A 10,668-nucleotide genomic window follows, 5' to 3' on the forward strand; every position below is an offset into this window, starting at 1 on the left:
AGCAGTGAAGGTGGACGTGAAGAAACGCACTGACATGGGGTTGACAGTAACCTGGTACCCAGGAGAGTAGTTACCGGTGGAGTACGGTGGAGTACTCCCAGATTATGCACCGACGGGGTACAGGACCCTAGGAAAGGCAGAATCTCCAAGCCGACCTGTTAACACCTGCACAGCGAGGGGACCATCAAAAATCCGAGACTCAGTAGCAAAGGGAGAACCGGGGACAGGAGCAGAGACTCTAACCCCACAGGGTTCACGCTACCGTCATACGGACATAAGTGGAAAGAAACACCACCGGACGGGGACACCCAGTTGCTCTACGCCACGGGGACCCACTAACCAGAGACAGGTGCAGGGGAAGAAGGTACCAGATTACTACATTGGCACTGGGATGAAGGGGACCTGGAGGTGAAACCAGCCGACCTCGGGTAACCAGTTACCACCAACAAGCAGTGAGTAAAGACCAGTTGCACTAAACTTCTGTGTGGACTACCTTCTTCCGACGCCCGTCACATCACCCATCCTCTGAGGCTGGCCCTGCTTGCAGAGGGCCTACCATCCAGGCTGCAATTAACACCAGCCCCGGTAGTGACATTCTGCAGTGGCGGCTCCATCCATAACTTGCCGCAACACCGCAAGTGGCGTCACGTATGAACACTAATCTACTCCTCTGTAAATACACCCCCATTACATAAAGGGCCCCGGGCACCGAACCGGGCAACAACCACCACAGTGACATTCCCAAGATACACTGCCCGGGACTGAGTACCCCATATCCCTGGGTGCGACATGCGTATGGGAGGATATTATACAGAGGGGCAGTGTGTGTATGGGAGGATATTATACAGAAGGGCAGTGTGAGTGGATGCTATACAGAGGGTTGTGTGTGAGGCAATATACAGAGGGGCAGTGTGTGTGTTAGGATATTATAAAGAGGGATGTAGTGAGGAAAAAAAACGAAGGAACATGTTTTCAGCTTATGTGCCACAGGCATGCTCCTGGGCTTCAGGTGCAAGGTGTCCACCAGACAGGCTTGGTCTGGAATGATCCTGACAATAGAAAAAAGGAGGGAAGGGGTTGGGACCCAGCACAAGCTAGATAAAAATTAAGTCTTTATTTGACTACATTAAAATAGAAAAATACAAAACAAAACCTTGTGCATAAAGGGCTCTAATACGTTTCGGACCACCAACAAAATATTAACAACAGTCCTTAGTCATGTAGTCAAATAAAGACTTAATTTCTATCTAGGTGGTTCTGGACCAACCCTCCTTTTTTCTATTGCTGGTATTATAAAGAGGGGCAGCTGATGTGGGGGAAATAGTATACAGAGGTGCAGCATATGTGTGGGATGTTATACAGAGGAGCAGTGTGTGCGACGGTATATATACAGAAAGGCAGTTTGTGTGGGAGAGATATTATACAGAGGGGCAGTGTGTGTGGGAGAGATATTGAGCAGGGCAGTGTAGATCTGTATTAAGGAGAGGGGCGGTGTAGAGGGTGTATTGTGTAGAGCGTGTATTATGGAGAGGGGCAGTGTAGGGGTGTGTTATTAATTTTCTGAGGAAAGTACTTCTTTTTCTGGAACAACTTCAAGGGTGCCAACATTTTTGGCTGACTGTGTACTATATTATATTGTATATTGTGTATATATATATATAACATTGTATATATATATATTATACAAAGTTTTTCCAAGAGTGGTGGTGAGACTGAGTAGTGTTTGAGGGGTGCAGGTGGAACTGGGGTGGAGCCTGGGCGAAGTCTCAAGGGGGCCCAAAAATGTTGCCAGTATGGGGCCCTGAAATTCCTAGTGGCACTGAAGTTTCCCTATATCTATGATTAGGCTGTGCCACCATAGTAGTACAGATGGTTACCTTGTTAGGGGCTCACTCAGATATTTCACACCCCCTGAGCTGAACCCCTAGTACGTCGTTTGGTCCCACTGTTGGAATCGCACCAATTGTCAAAACAGGAAACTTTTATTCCATTACAAAATGGAGTTGCAGGTCAGATGCCCTATCACCACCACATTCATTGTCTGTGGGGCTGCCGGAAAAAAGAGGAAATTAATAGAATCACGGTCGGTCAAGCATATTCACGGTCACTATTCTAACGGGGATAAAAGTGCCCCGTTTTGCCAGACATCATCTATCCAATTAATTTCACCAGACAACCCCTTTAAGCACATTGTTGATATTGGGGACTGCTTACCGTGAATATGTCTCCATATTTCGCCTTCATACGTGTTAAGAACGTGGCTGCATCTCTTCCAAATTCCAGTGCATGTCCAAGCCATGGAATAAGTCCACAGTCCAGGGGTGGCTCATCACTCCGTCTAGACACAGAAGACATCAACTTCAGTAGATGTAACAAATAGTAATAACCATGTGGTGTCACTGAACCACTGACTCCATCATCCTAATGTCAACAAAATTACAGGCTTACATGCTCTTCAATGAGGTAGATGATGATACTACAGGCAGGATTCCTCAGGTACACTTTATGTGTGGTGATGATGATGATGATGATGATGATGATGATGATATTGATATCACTGGCTATAACTATATGATATTTTGGTCAGTAGTTCAGTGAGTGGTGCTTGCGTCTTATTCCATCCTGAGGTCACATTTAGTCACTTTGTTGCCACATTTCTTAGAGGAGAAGCAGACTCCACATATGACACACACATATCTGCATTGAGACCATGATCAATAAATCCTAATGATAAATCCTATGCTAAACATAGGTAGGTAAGAGATACCATAGAGGCATGTCTGCACATGATCAAATGTACATACAATCACTATACACTAATAAACATGCCCTACATATTACACTGACAGGAGCTTTTATGACATCAGACTCAAAAGCCATATACATCACTTTGAGTTGGTCCCCATTTTGAGGCTTTCTTCAAGACTTTGGAGCAGTCTGTGGGAATTGTCACTACTTCATTCAGAACAACATTTGTGAGGTCAGACACTGTAGGGGGAGAGGGAGTGACCCGCAATCTATGTTCTAGTTCATCACAAATGTATTGGATGGGGTTGAGGTTGGGGCTCTGTGCGGCCAGTAATGTTCTTCATCACCATCCTCCTCCAACCATGGTTTTATGGACTTTGCTTTGTGTACAGTCATGGGAAACAAAAATTGTTCTTACCCTAACTGTTCCCACAAAGTTAAAAAGCCCATAGCTTTATCCCTCCTCCAGAAAACGTTACGGTACAGTTAGCCCAGTGCAATCAGGAAGATAACATTCTCCTGGCATTAACCAAACCCAAACTTATCCATCAGATGCTTGATACAAATGTAAGCCATCATTACACAGAACACATTTTCACTTCTCCAGAGTCCAGTGATGGTAGCTTAACACCACACTACAGTACATCCAGCACTTGGCATTGTGCTTGGTGATGTAAGGCAGCATGCAACTGCTCAACTACGGAAACACATAAAGCTTCTGACAGAGACACAGTTTTTTGTGCTAATGTCAATACCAGAGGAGGTTTGGATTGTGGCTCTGTAGTTATGGAGTCAGCAAATCGTTGGTGACTCTTCTGCCATCGGCTCCTCAGTATTCTGTAATTTTACATGGTGTCTACATTGTAGCTGTGGTTCCTCCCACATATTATTATTGACACACACAATAATATTACTTACAGGTGATTGGGGTGAGTATTTAAAAAGAGAAGAAATGCTATGAATGGGGTTGTTACACCAATTTCTCCTATTGTAGGACCGCAATGGTATCAGTGAGATTTTTACCCCAGACATTCTATTGTAAATGTTAGTAAGCCAGATGGCACGGAAAGGGGCAGGATGTCAGACAATGGGGGCAACAATGGGACTAAGTGAAATACTGGAATTCATTAATTAAAAAGTGTGTCCCAATGTAGTACATTTACAAATATATGTATATATATATACAGTATATATATATCACAAGTACAAATGTGGCGCCCCTGACCTGGTCAGGCACCACTGAGTACTGCACCCATGCTGGGGACAGTACAACACAGGTAATCCAGAAGGCTGACCGGGGTGTGGAACACAGGCGCATAGTGATCAGGTCTCACACATGTACCCATGAGAGGACCCCTGGGGATCCCAGGAGGGGGCAAGCCTTCACCTTCACTGGAATAGTGGAGGGGGTAGAGCCTCCATCTCCTCTCAAGGGGTGTGGTGGAGAGTCTGGTTGCTAGGTGGCGTAGGCAAGAACAGGAGAGGAGGAGCAGTGAGCCAGTTCAGTGTAGAGTCCAGGGAGCTCAAGTGAGGAGCAGATCCCTGGAGCTGTGCAATCTGACAGCGCAGCGCAGTGGCTACAGACGGGGGAGAACGGTCAACTAGGAGTGCTACCTGAAAGCCAGCTTCAGCTAGGGAGTGCAACGGAGTGGGAAGTAAGGAGACTGCTAGAGAGCACCAGGCCCAACCGGGCGGCAGATCCCGAAGCAAGGATAGATCCACCTTTCCCTGCTAAACCTGCCGGTGTGGGGCTCTCAAAGCCCACACCACAACACCACAAAAGCCGCAGCCACGTAACCACAGTGAGGGCCCATAGGTCACAGGAGGCAAGCAGCTGGAGTGGCCTGGTCCGGGGAACAAGCATACGGCGAACGAAGGGGAGAGAGAGGCTGCAGCATCTTCCCTGGGTGACCCCCATAGGGACTAAAAGTCGGGGTCACCCCAAACCACCAAGGGCTAAGGAAGGCGAGTCAGTAGTCACCCTCATAAAGTCAGCCTGAAGGATACCTGGTTCCCACCTGGTTCATCCCAGCTACGCCCGGGCTACTCACCCTGCCATCAAATGTGAGTAAAGCCCTTGAAAGACATTCCTGCCTGTGTGGTTATTCTGCGACTTGTGGTACTACAAACCTACACAGGGCCCTGGGGCTTGCCTCACTCTCAGGAGGCTACTACATCCGACTGCACCCACCATCAGCCCCAGGCGTCCCCTAACCTGCAGTGGCGGTCCCCACTGACCGCAATACTGAGAGTGGCGTCACGATCAAACAAGAAGATTTCCTACCAGTGACGGAGATCCAGCAACGTGGAGTCCCTGAAGGTAATGCACCGACACTGACACTACACCTGTGGGGCTTCACATCTGGCGTCACGAACAGGATAAGGACTAGACCTGTTCAGACAGGTGACCATGTGCCTAGGCGGTCCGCTTGAAAAATTGGAAGCGCCGCCATGTTGCCACCATGAAAAGCGCGCTGAAAAACAACAGCAGCCCGCGCTGGAAGAAGTTACCGCCCACGAAGAGGTGTGGCTACCCAGAGATCCCCTGCAGAGTCCTGACCTCGCTGATGAAGAAAGCGGAAGCGTCCAGAGACGGCGGAGCAGAAGAGAAGCCAGCAGCTTGTTAGAGAAAATGGAGTCCAGACGCGGATACCCAGAACCAGGCACTGCTGCCTGGTGGTGCCGGGAGCTTGCCATCTTCTGCGACCGGCTGGAGGCCGGGATTGTGCGACAGCTTAGGGAAGAACGCACGGAGCTCCTGGAGATGGCTGCGGCGGTGCGGACCTACGAGGAGGGAGCCGCGCGACGCATGTCAGACCGAGCGGCGACGACGCAGACCCCGATGCTGCCACAGATGGGTGAGTCGAGTGATGCCCCGGCCAGCGCAAGTGCCCCGACCCCTGCTGCCACGCCCGCGGTCCCGGAAGAGGCGCCCGGCGCGGCGCCACCGAACCAGGCCGCAGCCACGCTAGATGCGGCCCGCCAAATCCAGGCAGCCGCAGCCATGCCCCGCCTGGCCCGCAAAGGTCCGACTACCACTGCGATACTGATCCGTGCCGCAGGTGTGACACTGACCCAGGCTGCCACCCTGCTGAGCCCAGTCCGCCAAGACCCCACCGCAGCAGCGACACTCGTCCGCGCCGCAAGTGAGATGCTGAACCAGGCCGCAGCCCCGCCGGGTGCGGCCCGCCAAGCTCCGATCGCTGCAGCGACGTCCAGCCCAGCCTGCACAGAGCCCCCTGCAACAGCGACACTGATCCAGGCCGCCGCCATGCCAGGCGCGGCCCGCCAAGACCAGGCCGCCGCCATGCCAGGCGCGGCCCGCCAAGACCAGGCCGCCGCCATGCCAGGCGCGGCCCGCCAAGACCAGGCCGCCGCCATACAGGGCGCGGCCCGCCAAGAGATTGCATCACTATTTTCCCCGGCCTGCAAGGCCAGAGCAGACACCGCTCCCCAGTCCAGGGAGGTCCCTGCTAGGAAGACCCTGATAGGAGAGGACCCTGAATACTGGAAGCTGAAGGCTGACCTAGAGGCCCAGTTCCCACAGGAGATGGTGGATCGGTATCTGCTCCCTCCGCATACCCCCAAGGAGATTCAGGCAACCCCTGCAGCCGCGCCAGAGAGTCCACCGCCCAGACCAGCTGAAGAAAGCCCATCCCCAGCACTGCCACAACCAGAGTGCAGCGAAGAACTAAGGGGGAGAGGAGGCCAGGAAGCTGAGGAGCTGACTCCGGAGCCACCCGCAGTGGACCTATACTCAGAGCCAGAGATGCTGCCCTATTCTCGCTGGGATGAGGAAGATCTGACCCCGTCTGCTGACGAAGATCAGCCCAAAGACCTCACCTGGGAGCCCGCAGGCATGAACCCAGCCCGCAAGACACGGCGCAGCAGAACAAAGTATCCTCCAACACCACAGTCTCCAGAGCAGAGAGAGGTCACAGCCAGAGACCTGCAGGAGAAAAGATTACTGAGAAGGTCTAGAGTCCAGGTCAGAGGACCCCTTTACAGAGGAGTAGTGGAGGACTTCAATTTGAAAAGCGGATACGGCTTTATTGTAGCAAGAGGAATAAAAGAGGGCATATTTGTGAATCGGAGAGATGTTCAAGCCCACCTGCCCAGAGGACATTCAGGCAGAAATCTGAAAGTTGGAGACGCAGTACAGTTCACCTTGCATCAAGGAGAAAGGGGCTACTATGCCTTAGACGTAGCACCATGTCCCAAAGAGGAAAGAAAAGACAGAGATAAAGAAACAGATGCAGAACAAGAAACAGATGAAGATCAAGAAAGAAAAGACAAAGAGCCTACAGATGAAACTACCTCAGAGGATGACAAGGAGCAAGAAAACAGCAGGTGCCGTAGCCCAATAGGCCAAAGCCCTGGTAAAGAGGAGTAAAGTAAAGAAAGAAGTATCGAAAGTTTGACCAGTTTGATAAGTTGAAAAGTTTGCAACGTTATTGTTTAAGCATGTGCCCACAAAAACTATTGTGAGAAATAAACTTTAAGGCTATGAACTTGCTATAGCCACAAACTCTCGCAGTGTAAATAGTTACACCAGTGGCACCACCACCAGGGCCAGCCTGTTTAGGGGCTTGGCTCGTCTGCAACCAGGAGGGGCCCGTCCGTATATAGGGCCTTTGCTCACCTGCGACCAGAGAGCACGCCTGTTTATGGGGCCTTGGCTCACCACCACAAAGAGGGTACCTGGTCAGCACCAACTGTGGAGGCCGCCTCTGAATCCTGCCAGAAGAGGCTGACGGCGCGGATCCACCAGGCCAGGTATACCCTGAAACCACCAGCCCATGAAAGCCGCCTCTACATCCTGCCAGAAGTGGCTGAAGTCGCGGCCAACGGGAGAGGAAGATTGGAGGAAAGGTCTGGGGAAACGGATGGCCCAGACCTGGTTACCAACAGGACCGGTGACCTGCCTCCTGAGAGGGTTTTGGGTGGGTTAACGGACTTGTGGGTGGAGGGTGGTGATGTCTGATACCTGGTGGTTTTAAAAATGTTTTACTTGTTTTAATGTTTTATGCATTTTAAAATGTTGTCTTGCAGCCCGAGGACGTGCTGGTGATAACTAAGGGGGAATGTGGCGCCCCTGACCTGGTCAGGCACCACTGAGTACTGCACCCATGCTGGGGACAGTACAACACAGGTAATCCAGAAGGCTGACCGGGGTGTGGAACACAGGCGCATAGTGATCAGGTCTCACACATGTACCCATGAGAGGACCCCTGGGGATCCCAGGAGGGGGCAAGCCTTCACCTTCACTGGAATAGTGGAGGGGGTAGAGCCTCCATCTCCTCTCAAGGGGTGTGGTGGAGAGTCTGGTTGCTAGGTGGCGTAGGCAAGAACAGGAGAGGAGGAGCAGTGAGCCAGTTCAGTGTAGAGTCCAGGGAGCTCAAGTGAGGAGCAGATCCCTGGAGCTGTGCAATCTGACAGCGTCCGCGCAGTGGCTACAGACGGGGGAGAACGGTCAACTAGGAGTGCTACCTGAAAGCCAGCTTCAGCTAGGGAGTGCAACGGAGTGGGAAGTAAGGAGACTGCTAGAGAGCACCAGGCCCAACCGGGCGGCAGATCCCGAAGCAAGGATAGATCCACCTTTCCCTGCTAAACCTGCCGGTGTGGGGCTCTCAAAGCCCACACCACAACACCACAAAAGCCGCAGCCACGTAACCACAGTGAGGGCCCATAGGTCACAGGAGGCAAGCAGCTGGAGTGGCCTGGTCCGGGGAACAAGCATACGGCGAACGAAGGGGAGAGAGAGGCTGCAGCATCTTCCCTGGGTGACCCCCATAGGGACTAAAAGTCGGGGTCACCCCAAACCACCAAGGGCTAAGGAAGGCGAGTCAGTAGTCACCCTCATAAAGTCAGCCTGAAGGATACCTGGTTCCCACCTGGTTCATCCCAGCTACGCCCGGGCTACTCACCCTGCCATCAAATGTGAGTAAAGCCCTTGAAAGACATTCCTGCCTGTGTGGTTATTCTGCGACTTGTGGTACTACAAACCTACACAGGGCCCTGGGGCTTGCCTCACTCTCAGGAGGCTACTACATCCGACTGCACCCACCATCAGCCCCAGGCGTCCCCTAACCTGCAGTGGCGGTCCCCACTGACCGCAATACTGAGAGTGGCGTCACGATCAAACAAGAAGATTTCCTACCAGTGACGGAGATCCAGCAACGTGGAGTCCCTGAAGGTATGCACCGACACTGACACTACACCTGTGGGGCTTCACACAAACATATATTCATACACCCATATATATATACTGTATATATATAACACAAGGACAAACATATATTCATACACCTATATATATATATATATATATATATATATATATATATATATATATATATATACATACTGTGTATATATATATATATATATATACTGTGTATATATATATATATATACTGTATATATACATACAGTCTTACATATGCATGCATATATGTATTTAAAATGTATCTAGACACAATAGAAAGAGAGTTTGTGATATTTCACAGGTTATCACCAAGGGGGAGAACTTTATGGACTCACCTGCGTCTCCTGAAAAAACCTGCCCAGATGAGGGCTGTGAGGGAGATGGCGAGGAGCAGCGGAGCTATCATTGTGCTGTGATGATCAGGGGCAGCCAGCACTTATATCCTGCGTGGGGAGGGAGGAGGTGATGAGCTGACATCACGAGCCTGTCACACAGCAGCAGCTGCTCAACATCCCAAACTGTGCTGATTTCTTATTTACCCACTTTCTTGCTAGTTTTTATATAAGAAATATGTTGGCTTTTGTATTATTGATTTTTTTTTTTTCTCCTGAAAATTTATATATAGAATAGGTGATTACTTGCTTATCAGCGAATGTCCAAACGCTGAGACCAGCATCAGATCGGGGAAACTTTTATACCTCTTATAAGATGGCATGGCGAGTTGGACGCTACTCCATTTATTACCTAAGGCGGGCTTTGCACGTTGCGACATTGCACGTGCGATGTCGGTGGGGTCAAATCGAAAGTGACGCACATCCGGCGTCGCAGTCGATATCGCAACGTGCAAATCCTTTTTGATACGATGAACGAGCGCAAAAGCGTCGTTATCGTATCATCGCTGCAGCCTCCGACATTTCCATAATGCCGGTGCAGCGACAGGTGCGATGTTGTTCCTCGCTCCTGCGGCAGCGCACATCGCTGTGTATGAAGCCGCAGGAGCGAGGAACTTCACCTTACCTGCCGCCGGCTGCAATGAGAAGGACGGAGGTGGGCGGGATGTTTACAACCTGCTCATCTCCGCCCCTCCGCTTCAATTGGCCGCCTGCCGTGTGACGTCACTGTGACTCCGCACGACCCGCCCCCTAAGGAAGGAGGCGGGTCGCCGGCCAGAGGGACGTCGCACGGCAGGTATGTGTGTGTAAAGCTGCCGTAGCGATAATAATCGCTACGGCAGCTTTCACTATATATCGCACGTGCGACGGGGGCGGGACTATCGCTGCAGCATCGGTAACACATTGTTACTGATGTCGCAGCGTGCAAAGCCCGCCTTAGGGCATGCTGGAAGAAAAGCCAAGTGTAGCATTTTCGAAAGAATTAAAGATTCCCAATTCTGCCAATCAGTGCAGGTCCCAGCAGGTAAGTGGAATTTTTTTTAACCAGAAAATCCATTTTACAGGATATTTTTTTATTAAGACTATATTTGCATGAAATTGGACAGCACAAGTATTTTTTTATAAACTGAGCTTGGTCTACTGATATTAGGTTAAGTTCCCACAATGAGTTTTTGGTGAGGTTTTGACGCTGTGTAAAAAATGATCCATCTAAAGGCCCTGTCACACACAGAGATAAATCTTTGGCAGATCTGTGGTTGCAGTGAAATCATGGACATATTGTTCCATTTGTACACAGCCACAAACCTGGCACTGATTGTC

The 10,668-nt window shown here is 50.6% G+C and overlaps 1 protein-coding gene across 2 annotated transcripts in view; it reads right to left on the reverse strand.

Annotated features, from left to right (window-relative positions):
* Nucleotides 1-9,368, reverse strand: part of PTGIS (prostaglandin I2 synthase) — a 49,223-nt gene extending 39,855 nt beyond the window's left edge. Inside the window, exons 1-2 of one of the 2 annotated variants that reach the window (XM_075347861.1) lie at nucleotides 9,292-9,368; nucleotides 2,215-2,338 (exon numbers count right to left, since the gene is read on the reverse strand). In XM_075347861.1, coding sequence (XP_075203976.1) covers nucleotides 2,215-2,338; nucleotides 9,292-9,362 — 195 coding nt within the window. In that variant the 5' untranslated portion in view covers nucleotides 9,363-9,368. Of the gene's footprint in view, nucleotides 1-1,877; nucleotides 1,952-2,214; nucleotides 2,339-9,291 lie in introns of those variants that run through there. The other variant, XM_075347862.1, reaches the window with a different exon arrangement.
* Nucleotides 9,369-10,668: the final 1,300 nt, after the last annotated feature.

The sequence above is a fragment of the Anomaloglossus baeobatrachus genome, chromosome 5 (assembly GCF_048569485.1).
Source record: "Anomaloglossus baeobatrachus isolate aAnoBae1 chromosome 5, aAnoBae1.hap1, whole genome shotgun sequence".
In the NCBI taxonomy this organism is placed as follows: domain Eukaryota; kingdom Metazoa; phylum Chordata; class Amphibia; order Anura; family Aromobatidae; genus Anomaloglossus; species Anomaloglossus baeobatrachus.